General features: G+C 43.6%; 1 protein-coding gene across 1 annotated transcript; it reads left to right on the forward strand.

The window, feature by feature from the left end:
• The first annotated feature begins 6429 nt into the window (after positions 1 to 6429).
• Positions 6430 to 20988, forward strand: LOC136435164 (hairy/enhancer-of-split related with YRPW motif protein 1-like). The gene is made up of 6 exons (XM_066428402.1): positions 6430 to 6819; positions 7424 to 7505; positions 9501 to 9599; positions 18091 to 18270; positions 18464 to 18613; positions 18785 to 20988. Exons 1-6 carry the CDS (start codon positions 6674 to 6676, stop codon positions 19496 to 19498), a joined length of 1371 nt encoding a protein of 456 aa, XP_066284499.1. The 5' UTR covers positions 6430 to 6673; the 3' UTR covers positions 19499 to 20988.
• Positions 20989 to 21146: the final 158 nt, after the last annotated feature.

Raw genomic sequence — 21146 nt, forward strand, 5'->3', positions numbered from 1 at the left:
TGATACATTTGCGTCTTTGACAAGGACTGGTGTAGCGACGTGTCTGGCCCTGTCCTACACGACCTACACAGCGACTCAATAATCACAACCTACGTTTTCCGATTTAAAAACACATTCTTTCTAATAACAAACTCCTTCTCGTCATTCTTGTAATAGAACGCGGTCTAAAGACCGTAACTCAAGACGCGTGGTAACAGCGCACACGCCAGCGTTTGATGTGATGAATATGTCGGCTTGCTCTGACAAAGGACATTATATAAATAATGTCCTTGCCCTGACATGCATAGAAACTTCCTGGCAGCTTTGACTGGTAGAAAAAAGGTGCCTTCATATACAGAGGAGATGCTGGGGAAATACGGAAGAGATCAGAGTGTTATTGTTTGACAGCAGAACTGGATTTTTCTTTGTTTACAAACTGACGCCATGTTTAGCCTCCGATGCAGACTCAAACCGGCTGTTTTATTTTTCAAGTTATTGTTTTCATACTATTATACTTCCCGGCCAGCAATAAGAAAAAAATATAATAGTATAAAAACAATAACTTGAAAAAGAAAACAGCCGAGTTGAGTCTGCATCGGAGGCTATGCCATGTTCTGGTTTCTTCAGATAACACACTTGCGGGTCTTATTCGTGTATCTATTATTTTAACCACGTGTATTTCAATCCCCCAATGTACCATTCAGGTGTATTTTGCTTAGAAATTGAAACTCTACAAACTCTCCCGGCTTGGTCGATACAATCAAGGAGGTTATATAGACAGGCCTGTAATGTTTCAATTTCTCGTGCAAGACAAAATTTTGACGAAATTTAATTGCTCCGATGTAAGGTACTTTTTGACGGTGGCATAAGGCTTACGCGATCTATTCTAAAGTACCAACTTGAAAAATATACGATCTTTCGATGCTCCTTTTTTTGAGAGGACTAGATGAGAATATGTACACAAAGCTTGTTCAGTTGTTGGCAGTTGAAATTCCCGGGTAATTATCTCGCTTGGTCCGGGCGACGAATACAAAGGAAGTATTTCTCACTCATTTGCATCTGTGTTAACCGCCTCATAACAGACGCTAGCGAAGCACTGTGATCTTCACCGACAAGCTCATTATACTTCCAGAACATAACCATTCTTCCACGTGAAATTCTGAAATCAATAAAGCGTGCGATTCGTATTTTGGGCGATACCTCCCGATAGGGAACTATGGGAGAAGACGTCCCAAAAAAATTGACGAAATAAGTTAAAATCTCTCATACATAAAAAAACTACTCAATAGAAATTGGATTCAAAGTTCCTAAGGTCTAAACAAGGAGTATTATAAAACTATTGTTTGCTACGTAAATTAGACCAAAAAGTCCATAGGTTCAAAGTTCAATTACCGAAAACAACCTATACATACACGCATCAAAGGCAGGTAATTTGAAGCGCCGTGTTCGCGGTCAACTCGTATATTATACAGATTTTCAAAGCGAACTAATGTAGTTTGCGTGTGCATATATTTTTTTCTTAGTGCGATAATTAGATCATGCGTTATTTTGGGCAAGATTTGTGTTGTCGTTATTTTTACACCGCCCGGCTCATGGCGCGCCCCGCTTGTGGGCGGGAAACTTTTGCATAACAACGCTGACAGATCGTAGCAACGGGACCAACGTGTTGCGCTTTTGCTCTAGATGAGGTTTTAGCAAGCCCTCTGATCGGCTGAAGCTGTTTTGGTGGCGACGGCGCCAGAACCGTGTCTACCGGGACTAAAGAGCAGGGCCCCTACGCGAGCGAGACAACGAATCGAGCGATAGGGGCCCTGCTTTTTACATGTAGGAGGGTGGAGAACCTTTTCCAAGAAGGTTATGTTTTCGGTAGCTTTTATATGTTTGTGGATGAACAGAATAACTATAAGGCCTGGATGAATGGTCTTGATATTTGATATGTAGGTAGGTGTTCAAGTGATAAGACTTCGAAATTGTTAGATTTCTGCCCCCCCCCTAGCGGCTTGTAACTGAACTGCTGCAGAACGTCTGGTTTCGATATCTCGTGTCCTGCACATGCCATATCATTGAGTGGTTAGATAGCTCTTGGGGCAGAGTGTAAGTGGTGTAGGTTTGGACCCCTAGCAACGCTCGGAATTGCAGAAGCTGGTTTTGTTTGAGACTTTGAAAGAGAATAACTCAAGAATGGGTTGACGGATCACCATAATTCTGGTAGGTAGGTAGATAGATTGACATGATTGAATGTTCTTTATTCGAAACGACACCAAAGTTGCATGATTGATGAGGCGATTTTCAAACCCGCAGCGTTCCATAATAGGACAATTCAAGGATGTGACAAATGTAACTGGGAAAGAGAAAAATATTATAAGGATTATGTAAATGAAGACCTAATTTGCATGATCAATGAGAAAATTCCCCTAGTGGTAAATGACGGGAATCGGAAGCTACATGAAGGTGACCATCGTTGAATGTAAATGCAAATTAGGGCATAATTTGCATAATTGATGATAAAATGATGGAATAGCCTTCTTCGTCAAGAAAAGGCAGTCATAATTTGGACAACGTCTGTTATTTGGGTGGAGATACTTTATACAAATGAGTACCTTATTTGTATAATCAATGATAACACTCAAAAATACATCAGTCAGATATTTTTGGCGAAGGTAGGAGGTCGTGGAAGTCTAGTTCCTCTGTGAAATGCTACTTCCCAAACCCCTAATTTTCAGGCTGACCATTCTTTGGATGGACATTTAGCGGCTTGTCCGCATGATGTCGCTTTTCAATAACGCTGCTGAATCAACATGAGCGACCAGCTCCGATGTCATTGACGTTTACTCTAAATTACTGCATTTATCTTCTATAGTATTGGAACAGCTAACGTAACATGACCTAATTACGTGCAGCTAGGAGCAGTTTACGTCCAGTTTGGGTCATGTCCACATGTCGTGGTGTACTATGCCAAAGCCTGTTCTCATGAGCAACAAAGAACGTCATAAGTATGATCCTTCAGCCATCTATCTCTTTTATACAAAACAATGAAAAAGGTTTACGCCCAGCGACATAGCAGAATAAACTCCTGAACCAGTAACAACAAGTTGAACATAAGCGTCATGCATGATGCATTTCATACTCGACACCGCGTTCACTCACATTCGACACCGCGTACTTCATCATGTGTTTCTAACTTACGCGATAGCTAGTATCTTTTAAAAGTAGCTGACGTTAAACTTTTCTTTGATATTCAGACTATCCATGGTGATTCGAGGTTTGAATTTTTGCCAGTTTAGGAAGGTTTCATACAACCTAGCGACCCCCGTATAGATGACATTTTTGCACGGCATAACATCATGGCCATGCGTTTATCACGTGAACGCCACGTGCTGCTGATGTTGGGGAAATTCACAACAAAAACATTGTTTTATTCTATCGCGTCAGGCAAGCGAAGGGACAAACATACTAACTTTACTGTCATTTGTCTGTAGACTACTTTCGACAGTTACTGTGCATTTTTTCTGGTCTATGTTCTTCAAGCATACCGCTAGAAGGGGAAGGACTGAAGTGCACGATAATGGGTAAGCCTAGCACAATTCTACATCACCTACCCCAGTATAAATACATGCTCGCACGGCGTTAAACAGGCGGAGAAAAACTTACAGACCATGCATTTTTCTTGTTAGAATAGCTGATATTTCTGCCCATTGGTTTAACACTTGGCTCTGTCCGCGCGGTTTTAAGATAAATAACGTTTTGAATAAATCGGACGTTAGTTGGTCATGTTACGTTACGTTGGCAAAGTGGCTGGAACTTGTTAGACAACATGTTTTTAAAACTGCAGTGTACACTCAAACCTCGGTTGTGTAGAAACGTGTCATATTAATTAGTACTGCAAACTGTCAATACTTTCAAGGCTTACCTTCGATGTTGTCTAGGAGGTGGGCTGTCCCTTTTCTTCCATCTTTAGGCACTTCTATACATACAAGTGTTTCATCTTTATACCGTTTGGAAATTTACTCTTACAAAGGATCTTCATTTTAGAATTGTAAACCCTTGGCCTCCTTCGTACTACTTGGAGCGCCGGCGTTTCTTTTTCCGGGGGGAATCGCTAGTTCGCGATTTTAAACATGACTTTATACATTAACAAACTAGACAACATGGCTGATCGTATCGGGGCTGATTTGCTTTATATCTCCACCCTCAGGCATTCTTGCACAGTTTCTTATCTATTATAGCCCTCGATTTATTAAAACTCTTGGTTGAAATCGTAGGGATTGGGGAAACATACTTGCCCGAGGCGATGTTGTCGACCTGTCACTTTGATTCTAGTGGACCGGTCATCACACAGCCCACGTGCCTGACCTATGCCTCACGGGCAGGCGTGCACGCGTGACTGCTTTACGCGAAACACGTGCGGCTGACCACGTAGCCCCTCTGTTCATGCATCAGCGATCATACTAGTAACATGCACTTGTTCAGTATAATCATTCATAGACACGGCAGCTACAATAGGTTTTGATACCGGAATACTTTGCATGGTGTAGACAATCACGTTACGTTGGCGCTATCAAAAGAACTGAGCAGAAATATCAAAATGATGTTGAATCACGTTTGTTTTTCTTTGACAAATATCGCCAGATATGCTGATTTCGCCCATGCACGTATGGAAATATACACCATGTGTAATTCTATGTACGCTGAAAGTGAAAGAGATAGTTTTGTACAACAAGAGCTGCTAATGAACGTTGAGCACCCATTGGAGCAACAGGCCCAGAGATAAACACTAATGGAGTTCCATCCTTAGGGCGTCAGTGGCAGTAGTTGACCTTCGGTGGTTCACCGGTTATACGCCCACTTTAGAAACACGGTCGTCGACCTTCCATCAAGCGTAGGAGCTGAACCTGACAGCAAAGTTCATTCTTCGATGTGTGGGTAAAGTTGATGAAAAGCCTGGGGTCTCATATCAACACCTGTTCTCCAAGCAAGGGTTTCGGTCGTAGGGGCTAGGAGTGGCCGCGACTTTTTCTTCTGACTTCTACCCACCCCCCACACACGCTCACGCCAGAACCTCTGCTTGGAGAATATACCGCTCCCACAACCGTGTAACCTGGTGAAAATTTCCCGCCAAGCAGGTGCGTGCCCGAGAAAAACATGTTTTGCTGGCACCTGACTTGTGCAAACAACATGGCGCTGAGCAGGCTAAATTTGTTCCGAAGACAAACAAACGTTTCCCTCGGCTCAATGTGTCAAGGTGACACAGTTGGTCAGCGATGATGAGAGTTCAAAGGTCTTTTGGGCGTTGACCCTTGAAAATAAGGTTGGCGGGTACATAAAATATGAAGGTGAACGATAAGGGATGGTGCGCTGCTGCTCCACGTATTCCCAGGGAACAGTTACATGTATTGATGTTACTAGATAAACATTGAAAAGTGGGTCAAATTCGCGTTGAAAATCGGCCTACAGGACTGTTGCTAGCTTTTATCTGCATTCCACTGCGTTGGTCAGTGTATTCTTATTCAGCGAAATCGTTGTTCAACCATCAACACCGTACACATTCTCTTTTTCTTCAACATGAACGCATTGCAGGATTGTTTTCTTTTTTTGGTGTTTACGGTAGAGAATTCAGACCATGTCCTGCATAAACTGTCTTACATAGACATACACGTATCAACTCGATTCTATCTATGGCAACGTGTTGTAGTCTAGCAAACCTTGTCTTTTCGTTGACATGGCAGATAAATTATGCCCATTTGAACAACTTGTCCGTACGGTGTAACACTGCGTGCGCCAAACACGCCCCCTCCCTCCGTAGTCACATTACGCAGCACGTTTTCTGTTTGCCCAGACGGTCGTGTGTTGGATAGCGTGTGGAAATAACGTGTACTGTGCGAGCTTCAGAAAACATGAGGTAACACGCCGATCGCTCATTAGAATACGTGGCGCCTGGCACGGAGAGAACGCAACCTTCAGACCGGAAACAATCGTTGTCTAGCTATAGCCAATGATTCATATCAATTGTAAATTCAACCTTCTTGGCGAAGGTAATAAAGGTTGTGCTGAATAGATATGAAACTCTATGCAAAGGTCTTAAAAGACGCCAGAATAGATAAAATCAATCAAACTCTTCGGAAACTTCAGACTAATTGAGACCGAATGTGTGTAGTGCGATATCGCGCAGATCGTTGTGTCCCACGTGACCGCAGCTCCCACCCTTCCGATGAGCAATGGTTCAACCCTCCCGCCGGCGCGGACACACCCCTGATCGCCTTGGCAACACGTTGTGCATCACGTGTAGAGTGCCAGGACCTTACGGGCAGGAATGATTGTATCACCGCCCAACTACTTCAGGGCTAATGATCATTTATACGGGCGTCATTTGCATCTCATTGGCACATAATATATATCATTAGTTATTTAAGTACTTATAGAAGCGATTTTATTACTTTTACTGTATCTTATATGGTATAAAGAGTGATAATCTATCCACGCGGAGCGGTGTATTCCGGCGGTTGTGACTGTTGTTTTTCAGTCTGGAGTCCCAGTGTTATTTTGGGCGCGTGACGGACGCTGGAATGCACACGTGAGGTCGCGTGATTTCACCATCGCAGCCTAGCTGGGCAGAGACCGACCAGTTCACTCACAACCCACAGTTCACTCGTCAGAGGTACACCCGTATGACAGACTGAGTAAGCAGCAGGCATACATGAGTGTAGACGTTCCCACCACTGTCGGAGCTTCCGACCCAGCTCTCGCGCTTCGACTGAACATGCAAAGAGACAACGAGGCCTACCCGCTACCTCCTCACAAGCGAGTCAAGACAGAAAACATGTCTTACGAGCTCCACGACAGGTAACAGTCTATCAATTATTCTTCCTAGTCATTTTAGATTCAATGTGTAAGGGTCTGCAAAATGTTCACTTTCCCTATTGATGCAATGATTTAAGTCAAAATAGTACAGTCTCTAGTCGTGGGCCCGTGCATTATGGCGTAAACAACTTTGTTAGGGTATATCGGTCAAGTAGGACACCCGAAGCGGCGGGGGTCAGACAAACAAGGCATCTACATCTAGCTAGGCTGTCCATGACGGCCGGACAGAGGACGACATGGCTGATAGTATTTCGGGGCCAATTTGCGTCATACCCTCAGGCATTCTTGCACAGTTTCTTATCTATCATAGCCCTCGATTTATTAAAGCTCTGGGGGGAAATCGTAGGGACTGGTGAAACATTTTCAGCAGGCCACGTCACTGTGCCTTGCCTTTCTGCACTTTATGATGTGCAATGAAGCTGGCGAGACCACAGGGTGTGTTTAAATGTCGTGTTTCTGCCAAATTATAGTGTGGCTGCCTCAAAATATACGATTTCATGTACATTTTAATGTTGCGATTTTTAAAAAAAACTTTTAAAAAACACCATTTCATTCATCAATATTCCATTTTTCTTTCTATTTGTAGCATATCTCCCGTTCACATGGCATTCATGACTGACTCCAGAGGATTCAGACGAAGAAACATGCAAGGCACCGAGGAACAACGGGTGAGTCTTCGGGAGGAGTCTTTTGTCCGTCCGCCTATGCTCTTTACCAACGTTCGGTGATTCGGCACGAGCTCTGATCCTTCTCGGCGTGTTATATGTTAGATCGATATCATATCACATCAGAGCTAAGTATGTGCGCAGTATCGCACGTATATTTCAACTCGTTGCCGTACACATGCCGTGCGTATGAACTCGTGATGTACATCTGATAATGCTAATACTAATAGCTTCTCGTTATGATGCGCACCGGTTGGCGGGAATAACATATGAGATGATCATAATTAGGCACGTTTTTCGTGCGTGAACCTCCTTGTACCGTCGCTGCCGTCAGTCGATTTTTCCGGGACGAGTCGTAAATGATTGTGACTGGTGGATACGAAATATTTCGGAAGAAAATTGTGATTTTATTAGTCGTTCAGTTACAAAGATCGTTTTATTCATGAATTGCTTAAAATGCGTGGATTAAAAAGAGCAACGGATGAACCAACGGGGGATCGCTGGGGTGTCAAAAGAAAATATGCACAGACACACAGCGTTGAATATTGAACACTGTCGTCCAGAAAAAAAGAAATGTTTACACCGATTCTTCCTGATTTGCCGCTTAAGGGCATTTTAGATGATGACTGATTAAGGTGCGAGAAGTAACGCAATGAAAATGGAATAACAGTTTCAGACATGGAATCCAATTATATATTGATAGACGCATGGAGGCTTGGAAGGTGCTGTAGTGATAGGTCTATTCTGTATTAGTGTATATGTTAATAAATCCTCTTAGGGCCTGATTTTTTCTTTGAAATAGGTTGAAAAAAAGCCAGCTTTGGGACAACAAAAAACAAAAATATACGAACCGTGGACTTGCATAGAATGTATTCACTAACATCTAACATTCAAGTCGTAAGCTGGCATATTCCTGACCACACGGCACTGGGCTCCCAAGGACACCTGGATGTAGTCTCCACAGCAGGCTCTCTGGGCCTTTTTTGTGGGCTTTTTCTGATTACTTCTTTTTGTACTGGGTCGTTTGTGCAGCCAGCTCGTAACACTTAGGCCCGATGGCTGCACAAACGACCCAGTATGAAAAAAAGTCATCAGCTAGAAGTGTCTTATATGCCAAAAAAAGGCCCGCGCCCAGAGAGCCTGCTATGGAGACTAACCTGGATGTGTGACACAACTATTGAACACATGCGAAGGTCGTTCACTACACGCTCGAATCATTTCCGCAGACTTCCGCGACTGGGTTGAAAACGAAAAACACGAGTCAAAACTGACCCGGAGTCATTTTGTTTTTCCACGGACATGTGGTCATTTGATCCCACTGAATACCAATGGCAAACAATGGCCTCGCGTGTTGAACTCCAAAACAACAAGATGGCGCAGTGCACGAGACTTGCCGCGTCACAAGTGTGGCCTCGGGCAGGCGGCAGAGTCGGCCACGTTTTGTTTGGCCATCAAATGCATGGGTACCGCCAGCACAAGGCACACTTGTGAGGCTACAGGATTTTCTTCAGCCGAATCACTGCTACATTGTGAATCTCCGTGTTTTATGGTTCAGAAATATAAAACAAAGATCACGTCATTACACTGTTGTTAAGCGTCTAGTTTTTGCTGACTTGATACTATTTTCTAATTTTACCGTGCTTTGCTGGCTGCTGGTTTGCCAGCACGGATCAGAAACCTTCATATAATAATTAGTAAAGCTAATGGCGCTAGCTATCATGGCTATAGTAGAGTCCTACGCGTGGTGCCTGCGAAGGAGGCTAACCATTGTTGCTATCAAAACGAAGACATAACAGTTACACCAAGGAGGTTAAACCTCCTTGGTTACACACAGCTCTCAAGTCTACATTTTCCATTGTTTGAACTACAACGGGGGAGGTAGATACTGCGTAAAGGCTCCACGTCAGACTCATAGCCGCTCCAGATTATGTTTCAACCTAGAAATGATTTAGGTTTTGAAAATTTCTCACGAGATGTTTGTTGTCGGTCGTGATACAGGATCTACATAGAATTGTGGAGAAGAGAAGACGAGACCGAATCAACGACTGCCTGGCCAACATCCGGGAACTTCTGCCAGAGGAACTAGTCAGACAAAAGGTGAGTTGTTTTCTATCCCTTTTTTCAGTCAACCCACAGACATGTTGTCCGCAATTTCGAAAAATTACACCACATGACAGGAGATGAAGATATTAGGTCTTTCGTCTGCTTCCAATTTTACTCACTTTTAAACGAATGATTTCGAACTGAAGCGTCACGAGATGCAAATCACATGGTAACGCCCCCGTTTCTGCTTTCCTTTTCGACTGAAGTTTCAAATTGCGTTACATCATTCCAGTGTATATTATTTAAATATAGGATCAAAGGGTTATGTGTGTAGGTGTACTAAGGTGTGTTGATGTTGCGTAGGATGGTCGTGTGATTCATAAGACCCATGTCTGCCGTGCAGGAAATCACATATATGATATATTTTTCGCCATAGAATGCACACACATTCCAGTTTCAGATATCTATATGTATATGATTTTTTCGAAGGCAAAGTTATCAAACCAAGCCACAAAGATAAGTATTCTGTTTTCTAGACCACGGGCTCCTCTAGGGACATGTGGTGGGTCTATTTTGGGTTTTTTGTACGGGCATGTTGGGTTGTTGCTGTGGCGACAGGCGGTCAGTGCTCCCTCCATGCATCCGAACAGATCTGCGAGCACGTCACGCAGTTTTGGAAACTCGTAAATTGAATGCTGAGCTCGGTGTCCGTTGTGAAAGAAACAGTTATAGGGTCAATCCCGTGTCGATATTTACGAGTCATCATTCCGTGAGAGTACTCTGTGATCCCTGTGCCTTTATCGATCTGTTTACTTCTCGCTGATTGGTCCTGCTGGACCTTATCTCGACAACGCCTACTACATGCCTCCTCTTGCACCTCCGGGCCATACCATTGGGTACAGATGCTGGGGGTGGTCGGAGTCTTGTTTGTGCAGACGTGTTCATAAAAACGAGTTCTGTGCTTGTTTGGTGCTGCAAGTGGAAATTTCCATTCCATTTTGAACGTGGTAGATCACGTACTGTAGTGTGTTGGCCCACTATGCCGGACTTCCGTGCGCTATCATGACCGTTTGTTATGCACAGTATGTTCCCAACAGCGCCCTGCAGGAATGCCCATCGCACGATGGTAGTGCTGCGTGTAACATACACATCGCGTGGATGACGCAAGTGGAGCTGTTTGACATTCCATTTGGTGGAGGGAGATTTATTTTGGTGACCGGGCCGCTCTGGAGCGGCATGTACACGTCACGAGTCTGTCTCTACCGTTTACGTGCGCCTTACTTTGTCATTTACACTTGAATCGATTGCCAACAATACAGGAAAGGGTGGTTGATCTACTAAATGCATGTCCCATTTCTGTCTCAGCAGACCTCTTTTCCTGTAAGGCTGAGTCATGTCTTTACTGAGCCACGCCCCATCTTGCCCCTCTCACCTTTCGTGACCTTGCCATGACCCATTTTTGCCCCCCGTCACGCCATACGTTGTTTGCGAAATGCAAATGTTTGCTCTTAGGTCATAAGTTGTATTCCTTATGTCAATTCTGCAGGTATCATTTTTGCTTCAGGTGAATGTTCCTTGTTACCATATGAAAAATGGAGGGTATGTTTTTGTCAGTGTTATCATGATAACTGAAGAAGGCCTGGGTGGATTGTCTTGATATTTGGTATGCGGGTAGGTCTTGTTTATTTCTGTAACTCGGTCCCTCTGGTAGTTGATAAAATGATGATAATGAGTTGAAAGATGCACACGAACATCGACCTCAAGGCCGTTCTGCAAGCAGACGCAGAGAACATGACCCATGACCCTTTCAGGGCTGAAAACGTTTTCGACTTACCTCCCAACATCTGCTTGAAGTTTAACCTAATCCAACCCACCAAGGACGCGCCCATTAAAGATGTATAGTTTGCTATTTCATACACGTACCCGAGAATAATGAGATCACGCAGCGATCACGATTTGCGTGATTCTTGCTTCCACCGGGTTATATAATATCCGTCTCCAACGTAGGCTGGACATAGGGTAATACATCATTTTGCGTGAAATCAACCCGAAAAGTATTTTAAGTAACATGTTTTGAGAATACATATGGCGGTTCCGAATGTAGTGCAGGGTCAGCCAGGGTCTCGGACTTGTTGTGAAACCGTGCTCCGTCTGGTGTGGGCGTTCTAGCCGAGATGGAAATACTTGTAGAGCTAGTCATTATGGTAATATGTGTGGTTGGTTCAGTCTAAAGATGACAAAAATTATCTGGAAAAATAAATCCAAAAATAGATGCAGCCAATTTGTCCTTCTTTCGTTGTTACATGCATACAACTTACAAGGTTCCAAAAATGTCAGTATGTGACCAATACGTTTGTGGACGAGCTAGGATCGATGGATTGGGAAATGCCATCCTAACCGGACCGAACCAGTCATAACATAGCGGTGGTCTCGTCGGTGGTACTGACGTCAGCATTGACGTCACGGAAGCCCTCAGTAGAGCCCAGTCATCCCAATCAAGCTTCTCTAATTTGAGGGTATTGTGATGCCACAGAACATGTTATTACTAAGAAAGGTAACTGCGGCGTCATCGTTTGGAGAGGCGATGAAAAAGCGTCGTTATCTTGTACTGATAATGAGAACGGGGTGAACGTAAGGGATGGTTTAACACACTAGTATGAAGTCCTTTACCGACGAAAAGATCGCACTTAAAGTTGATACACGACTATAATTTCTTTTAAATTGTAAGAAGATATTTTCGCAGACAAAATATGTTTTTTAAGATGGGCCGTATGTTGTTGAAATGTTTCTGAGAAGGATCGTGTGTTATCTTCAGGACATTTGTGATTGCTGAAGGTAGCCGTTATGTCTATTCAAAACAATTGTTTGTTGACTAGGTCGCTAAGAGTAGAAAATACTCATCTTGCACGAAACCCAACGGTGACTCACCAGTAAACAAATTAACTTAAGGGTGGGGAGACTGGTATTGTCTGTGTTGTGTCCGGTGGGGAGAATTAGAAGCTGGGTGTGTGCGACTGGCGACATTCCTCAGGTGGGCGAAAGTTTACAACTGAAAATGTGTTTTTGTAACAGCTGGGTCTTTATGTTTTTCCACGATCAGCCAAGCTGCTTCCATATCAAAGTCAAAATGCAGTCGAGGTTCGGCAAACCTAACATAGGTAACGTTACTTTGATATGTAGAAAAACAAATGCAAAACCAGGTTGGGTAGACATAGGTACAACACAATAAAGAAAGCGACAAGGTCAGGGCCCCATTGCCTCCCTTCTGGAAGATGGTATGCAGGTGTGCAGGTAATTATTCCAGTAGTGAGAGTTAACACAATGACACCCTCACGTACTGACTAGACGAGTTTGGGTCGGTTGTTAGCGGCGCACCAAAATAACTTCTGTTTACTATGATTGTCAAACACGTCCTCTCGTTATTTCAAAAATATACACAATAACTTGTTTGCGAACATAATAAGACATCCATGAAGTTATCATATTCAAAATGTTTCATACTTAAAATGATAACCTACAAAACAAAAGCTACCAGTCAAGACCGCCGCACCTTTACCCTACTGGAGGTCATCGCGTGCAACCATAACGTTTTTCCAGGAAAATTGCTGGGCGTTTTGGGCTAGTCAGCACCGCACCTCGTGTCTGCCGCGGGGTAAACTTGACAGTTAACAAAGGCCAAACATCACCAAACACACCTCACGCCGACCCTCCCCACATGCCATAAGCGTCAAACCTGAGCTGATTATCGTTCGGCGGGAAATTGTCTGTCTTTGGGGGGATATTTGGGATAGTCGATGCCCGACCCGTGCCTGTAGGGTACGAGTTGTTGTTCCAGTACCTTTGTACATACCTTTCTTCCACACTTGACTTGCAACAAACGAATGCCTTTTTACAAAAAGAGAACGAACACGTAGCCGTCACATTGTAATTTTGCCATAAAAATGTGTCGCTTTTGTCGGTAATGCTACTGTTTTCTGTGCCGACTGTGGATTCAGCAGATATAGAGAATGTACATGATCTATCTAATGACAACCCGCACCTTCCAAGGTCAAAAAGCGCCTTAGGCTTGAGCAGATCTCGTCGTTACGGGCTAGGCCAGTAATGATGTCAGGGGATGGTGAGAATTATTGCTGTCGTCGTTGTTCTGTGTCAGGAGGCTATGGGGTAAAAAAGGAAGAAAACAATCCATCGGAAATTTGCACACATCCAGAAGATGATTTTTTTCTCTAAGCTAAGCCCCATGTAGCTTTGCAAACGTGTTGTTGTATTGCGTCAACGATTCCCGTAAATTACTGTACCGAATCCTATTAGGTAAATGTATGAAATGAGGTCAACCTTTCATTTTGCATATCCCGGCGTCGCGCCGCGCCGGAGCATCACATGTTACACTCGTGTATCAGCAATTACCTGCCACGGGTAGAGCTCCTTTTGTCTCTAGTCACGTTTTGGCAACATTCCTCTAGGAATGCCGAACGGTGTGCATCGGCCCTTGATGCATTTCTGTGACTTTAAGATAGCCTCCTCTCTCGTCAGTCTGTCTATGATTACCTCCCCACCTCCAAAAGAAAAGATTACCTGGTAGGGACTCAATTGCTTTGACTTATCAACAACTGTGATATATTTATCAAATGTAAAAACCCTCGAGCTCTGCCTTATCAAACTCAATGCTAGTGCTGTATTCCGTCCCCGTGCCTGGTATATTCATTGTCTACATGTAGCGAATATGAAATTTCCGTGTAATATCCTTGGTCCTCATTGGAGAAAAGGACTCATATATACACGTGTATTCTGTCATTGTATTTTGCATTTACATCGCTTAATAGCCGCAGTAATGTCTCGTACAGCAGAATCTACCTCATCTACGCCGTACATAATAAGCACGTGGGAAGTAAGTAGAGCGTTGCTTCCGTGGACAGATCGTTAAGATGCCGTTGTTCCTTGAGGCGGAATTCTCCTCGCAGTCGTCACGTTTCCCAACACGAGCGGCTGATGAAAGCGGCGGATGGACCCTACCTTTCTGGTGCCGTGCGCAATACGTACTAAAGATCATGCGCCGCCGTCATCCCGGGGATTTACCGTCTCACGGCGGATTGACAGATCTGTCAGTGTGTCGTGTTCGGATTTACAGTTTCAGTAATCCCCCTAGAGGGAATCTGACTCGCTTGTTGTTTATTAAGAATTGAATACTTGGATATTGAAATATAGAATCCAGAAAAACAAAAACATTAAACGGGTCGAAATAGATGGTTATCGAACTATATTTTTTAGATGGTTAGACCTATGAGGTGCGCATTTTTTTACCTGACTGGGTTCGTGAGAATTCTGGACCATCAGTTCGAGAATCTTGCATCCAACCCTTCATATGTCGTTATTGGACCAGTAAAAACGACTCTCACGTTTATGCTACATTTCAATGTCAACTGTATTACCACTACGGACGCACGCAAAATGACAACAACTGACTGTTTGTTTACTGTTCAGTACGTCTAAGGCGGGACACTAGGCGATCCAAATGCCTCATGTTGTGTGTTACATGTGATTGTGAGTAGACAGCCAACATGCACCAATTATCGCCTGAAGATCACGCGTGGCCTCGGCATGTTATTCAGATTTGATTGCAGCCTACATATATGCGCAAATGCATAATATAAGGCCATATTTGGTCATGTTCTATACGTTATGGAAAAATGAGGTTTTAAACCAAGATGAAATTGCTCGTCCCCTAAAAAGACTATTATTGTCATTTCCGAAGGGCAGTCCGCAGGAAAATGTAGTTTACTACTAGTAAATGTCAACTAACGCAGGTTTGTCTTTAAAATGACATTTTTGATAGATTCTCACGTTTATTCACGAACTAATTACGATATACGATATATCAATCATGGTGAAAAACGAACCATGTTCTCACTCACGCTTCATTATTTGTACCGAGGCCAGCCTTCCAGATTCTACTTGAAGTTTGAAGTGCTGTCAAAGATGCAAATTAAGCTGGTCACGTTGTCGGCCACCTGAAACGTTTGAACGGAGCGGTACACGCGATTCTGAACCCTCCTTGAAGCCTTTGATATAACGAGCTATACTGATGGATATACGCAAAGAGTACCACTAATTGGATAACGTAAGGAATGAATGCCAACTTTAAGGCTGAATACGGCACAATCAGCAGTAAGGCTCTTCAGAGGGATGTCTCGCCAATTTGTGCGATATCAAAATGCGCCTCTCTGCTCTACTGAAACTGAATAGAAATCGGCTTGCACAAGGCCGCATGCACGCCGTATGCGGTTGGATGAAAGCCTTGTCGGGCATGTACATGAAGAGATGAGATGTTCACGTGGAGGTAAATGTGAGCCAGCCCGCCTCGGAACTATCGGTTGGTTTCAGTATTACAGGCCGTAACACCAATTCGATCGCTTTCAAAACGTAGTGGTCAAACACTCAGAGATGTCATTAACTTCACAATGTATATGGATGAGACGATAGTGATCGTCCAGAGAACTGTGACACTTTGCCTATTCCCCAAGTTATTTACGGAGATAGCTATTCGTGAACCTTGCTTAACTATTGTCTACCTACTATCAAAGACGCAATGGACAAAGAGGGCATCCCGTAGAATCAAGTCAGAAATAGAAACTTTTTCCTTCCACTGCAGCGAACCTTTTTGTAAAGTGTTTTTAGCACAGCTGTCATAGCCTGATTTCATACCCGATGGACAGGTAGCGTAACCTGTTGACGCATGAAAGCCCATCCAAGCCTTTTACTACCATAATGACTGCTGGCGTATATGCCTCCACTAATATGGTTCTTGCGTCTGTACGTGGGCTGCCTGCGAAACTCTACCAATACGCTGTAGACGTTTGTTTGATAATGATCATAATGTGGCGATGCCGTGGTCGCATCATGTTGCGCACGGCATAGCACGTTTTCTGACACATTTTCTCTACCACTGGACTATATCGGGCGCTTTGCTAAGGAGATTTGGGTAGCGGGATGGATTACACACATGTAGCTATAGCCGGCTTCGTGGAATAGGCTCAGGAAAATGACCTTTAACTTTATGAAGTAAAGTTTAGCCGTTTTGTAAGATAGTTTTGAGAATTAAGCTCGCCGCTCGTGGCTCATATCATCTTTCAATCCGCTGAGATTCTATGATTTCAAGGGCTTTGACAGGGTTTAGACTTTAGAGATCACAAACAGCTTCACCTGATCATTGAGGTCAGTCAGGATGATAAAGAAAGGGCAAAGGGTAGCGAAAATTATTGTATGGTCCTTTAATACCAGGGCCGTTTATATATCATTTCTGTGAAGTTTGAAGAAAACAGGCTGTATTTTTTTGAAAGGGAGATGCCAACTCATTGGACACATCGTAAAGAACGCACTGCTCAGCAATTTGTGGCCCGCGTCATTAGCAAGCTTTTAACCTTGTATTTTTATCGCAGAGACGCATATACAAATCGATAAGGTTCGTCAGGTGAGCTTACTGGGTGTCTGACAGACGACTCTTGTCACTCAAGCGCTAAAATCAATGGCCGATTCGTGTTAAGCCTGGTAATCTTCTATTTAAGATGCTCTATGCGGAATGAAAACCTTTTCAGGCGGACGAATGAAGGGTCAGGCGCATGTCGGCCGATGGTAATGGATGGAAGGGCCACGCACTCGGCCACGTGAGGACTGCCGCCGGCTGACCTTTATTTTCGCACGGCATGGTTGTTGACTGGATCTATACATGTATCACTTTCCTGAAAACATCGATTTGATTATTGCGTCTCTGTGCATGTGCAAGGATGTCCATATTAGGAGAAACCGGCGGCACTGACTGTGTTCACGTTATATTACCCTGGGGGGCCCGCCCACCTCTCGGATGGGGTAACTGAACTCCGCTGTAAGGCAGGTGTGTTGTTGTCTAGTCACATTCAACAGAGCGTGGCTTACTAATTACAAGGAAGGGCCGTGTAAGACAAGTAAAGTTTTGTTCAATTTTCCCCTGTAGCTCGCGTTATCAACAGGCTTCAGTTGTCGGTGCCTTTTTTTCTGTGTTCATCTGGATTTCTTGATCTACGTTTCACTGCACCCCCCCCCCCCCACACACACACACATACACACACATTCCCAGGCAGCAAAAAGTCTGGAAAATATTTCTCTCGTTAGTATGCCGTACTTCTAATTGACTCTCCGCTCCGTGGCCTGTGTACTCACTGAGGTATTTGCACGATAGCCGGGCAGTGACACCAAGAGCCTTGTTAAGGTCGCTCGCCTTGACCTTTGGACCCTCTTGTAAAACTGCTTGTCGAGCATTTCACACCACTGTTTTCTACCAATGAAAACTGTCACAGTCACCAAGATGTGTGCCAGTCCTTATGTACTTATCGTTGTTTCTCGGACGAGTTCTGTGAAATGAACTGCTGACTGAACTGCGATGCAGTCCAGCGAGGAAAGCGGGTACAGCATCAAACTTGGCACCCGTCCTTCTATCCTTAGATTTAGTTTCATCAAGTAAAAATTCAGCCTAATTAACCTTCTTGACATTTATTTCCCCTTTTTTGTGCAGTCCTGTGGAAAAGCTGAGATCCTCGAGCTCACCCTGATGCATATGAAACACCTGCAGAAGCAGGTGCAGGCATACGAGCAGGGCAAGACTCCTCCTGCAGCAACACCTGTCATCCGCCAGGGGGACTTCCTAGCCGGCTACCGGGAATGCCTTGGAGAGGCCATCAGATACATGTCACAGGTATGTATTCAGAAATGGGGCATCAGTGCCAGTCTATCTGTGTTTTCCTGTTCTTCAAGGTTGTTTTTTGGACAGTGGTTAAAGCCTTGTTTTGAATGATGTCAGGCTTAGTTTAGAGACAAGAATTGTAACATCACTTTTTGTTAGCTTCAGAAAAAGAAGTTTATTTTGTGTGTGCTTCAAATTATTACAGAGTCCTGTAGATGGTGTTAGCTGCGAGAAAATCGAGTCCCATCTCCGGAGACACTGCCAACGCTTGTCTCCATATCAGGGCTTCCCTGACACAGAAGAGACCCCTTGTGGATTGATTCGGGATAGCATCTCACCACAGCCAGAACAGCAGGTGAGAAATCAAGCAGCAAATAGAGGGGCAGATGGATAGAATGTTCTTTAAGAACTTTTCAAAGTGATTGCTTTTTCATTTCATCAGAGATATTCCTCATTTGGTTATACTGTGTTTATTTGAGTTTCCAGTGTATTTTTCTTTTGATCTAAAGTTTATGTCACATTTCAGATGCACCAGGACAGACCGATGCCTGAAGAGCCAACGCCACCCCAACACCCTCCTCACATGACAGACGCCTCCCAGCAGACACCCTCGCCACAGACAGCTCAGTCACATCAGGCTGCCGAGGAGGAATCCCGACGGTCTCCCATGAGAGAGCCCTCCCGTGAGAGAAGTCCCTCCCGTGATTCACAGACCCCCCACCCCTCCCTTCCCTACACAGCCTTCCCCCCTGCCCCGTTCATCCCCATGTTAGCCCTCCACCCCTCAGGTACTCACTACATCCCTGTTAATTTCACCCCCCCTACTGCTGTCACCCCCCAGGGGGGTCAGCCTGGCCAGAACATGGTCTGCCCCTTCCCTATGATGTTCCCCGCTCCCATGTACCCTGGGATGTATCCGCCAACCAGCATGGCAAGCTCTGGTGGCAGACGCATGAGCGGGATTCACGTCATGACCCCATACCAACCGCTGTCTCCCCAACCCTCATCCGACGAATCCCCCACAACAACCCCCCGGGAGGAACACTCACCCCCCAATCCCAGCTGCCACATGCGACCCCATTCCCAGGTGCCATCGAACGATCCTCTAAACCTGAGTACGAGAGGTGTTGCCTGTCCAGAAGGCATGTCCAGGTCTCCTGACCTCCCTCACACAGTGTACAGACACAGCCACAATTGGCAGGATGTGAGTCCTCAACATGGCCATGCTATGTCTCCTTAAGTCAAAACACATAGGTCTATGCTACAACAATGTGTGTTGTCCAAAAGTCTACTTGACACAATGTTACATTGGAAAGTTTTGTATACCTTGTTATGTTACGTACCAGGATTCAGCAGAATGGAAAACATTTAGACAATCTAAATCTTTTCCGGATACGTAGATAGTGGAGTCGGTTTAGGTTTTGTTCTAGTTGAGATACCGTAGATTTCTCATGTAATTATTGAGCAGCTATCGTGTTACCTGTGAAGTATTGAATTATTTAAAAAAAAGAGTGTTCTGAATGACAAAAAAATGGAATTCCTTTTCCAAAGACATCTATTGTTTTCATAACAGGATTACTAATAAGTAGGATTTTCTTTCAATAGTAAAACTCAGCTTTTTGGATGTTATGTATGACAGGACTATTTGCAGCAGATACAAATATTTTCAGGGCTTGTTTTGCTTGATCAGAAGAGAATGAAGGACATGCCTTACTGATAATTTGGACGATTATGGGCTGATATACATTGTTGTGAATATGACTCGACTTATTACAAGCCAGGCACAACAAAGTATTTTTTTTTTCAATTTGTTTGGCTTGTCAAACTGTCAAACCTCAAATACACTGTGGTTGAACCATGGATTACAGTTGTCTGGTCACAATTCTGTGTTAGGTTTTTTCTGTGACTCACTTACACAAAGGCTGTAATGTTACATATGCTGTATTTTCTATGGTAAGTGGATCAATTCTTTACATCAAGAGCCCCATAGAGTCGTATAACAGGGGAAGAGGGTTTATTATTTGGATGTGTTGCCAGTAGTATAAAGTTACAATGTAGGTTCAGGGGAAGCATATCTACATGTGTAAAAACTGGGCTTTCTGCGGTGATACACTGCTTGCAATGTACTGAAAACTTTATACTTGCACATTAAGTTTAATGATATCTGAGCCACTAAAATTGATAAGTATAAACTTGTTACTTGATCATTCTATCCTGTTGATGGTCCTTTGACACAATCTGTTTGTTGGTTTGTTATCATTCATGTTGATATTATATATCTGCTATAGATCTTGAAACCTTACACTGTAGGTAAAGTTGTTATATGATGCCTGTGGAAAGAAAAATGTTCTGTTCTTCTTAGTAGAATTGAAGTACAAAAGTGAATATTTTGATGCGTGAAAGATATACATATAATGAACGAAGTGCGCCAGTATAAGATGGATGATTTCATCTCACATTTTGTACGGAGATGAGAAATTGCCGTTAGAAAAAGATTTAATGTAAAAAGCCTTGTTATATGTTCCAATATTCAAGAAATTCAAAACATTGATACACATGTATAATGTTGTAAAAGTAGATGAAGCTCAGTAATGTTCCACAGGAACTGCTGCAGAAAAGAAGCAGATTTCTCTTTCTATGTGTTGTACAGATGGATGTGGATGCTCACTATTTTCGAGAACAGTTGATATACGACTATTTTCAATGAATAAATGGGAAGATTATAATAATGCTGACATGATGTATTTTTGTTTTGTTGTATATGTTACAAAATTAAGCTAACGTTAGTGATAGCTTCGTCTCTAACTGGTGGAAAAATATTTCTTAAATTATAAGTTTATTGTAAGTACACGCATATGCAGAACAGTACTGTATTAGCACATGCAGGA

This window comes from Branchiostoma lanceolatum, chromosome 5, assembly GCF_035083965.1.
Source record: "Branchiostoma lanceolatum isolate klBraLanc5 chromosome 5, klBraLanc5.hap2, whole genome shotgun sequence".
Taxonomy (NCBI): domain Eukaryota; kingdom Metazoa; phylum Chordata; class Leptocardii; order Amphioxiformes; family Branchiostomatidae; genus Branchiostoma; species Branchiostoma lanceolatum.

Bases quoted from the DNA above. Each gene is read 5' to 3' on its own strand.
- LOC136435164 (XM_066428402.1), top strand. From the start codon at position 6,674: ATGAGTGTAGACGTTCCCACCACTGTCGGAGCTTCCGACCCAGCTCTC. The intron at 6,820-7,423 runs GTAACAGTCTAT...TTCTATTTGTAG, and splicing joins TCTTACGAGCTCCACGACAG to CATATCTCCCGTTCACATGG. The intron at 9,600-18,090 runs GTGAGTTGTTTT...TTTTTTGTGCAG, and splicing joins AGGAACTAGTCAGACAAAAG to TCCTGTGGAAAAGCTGAGAT.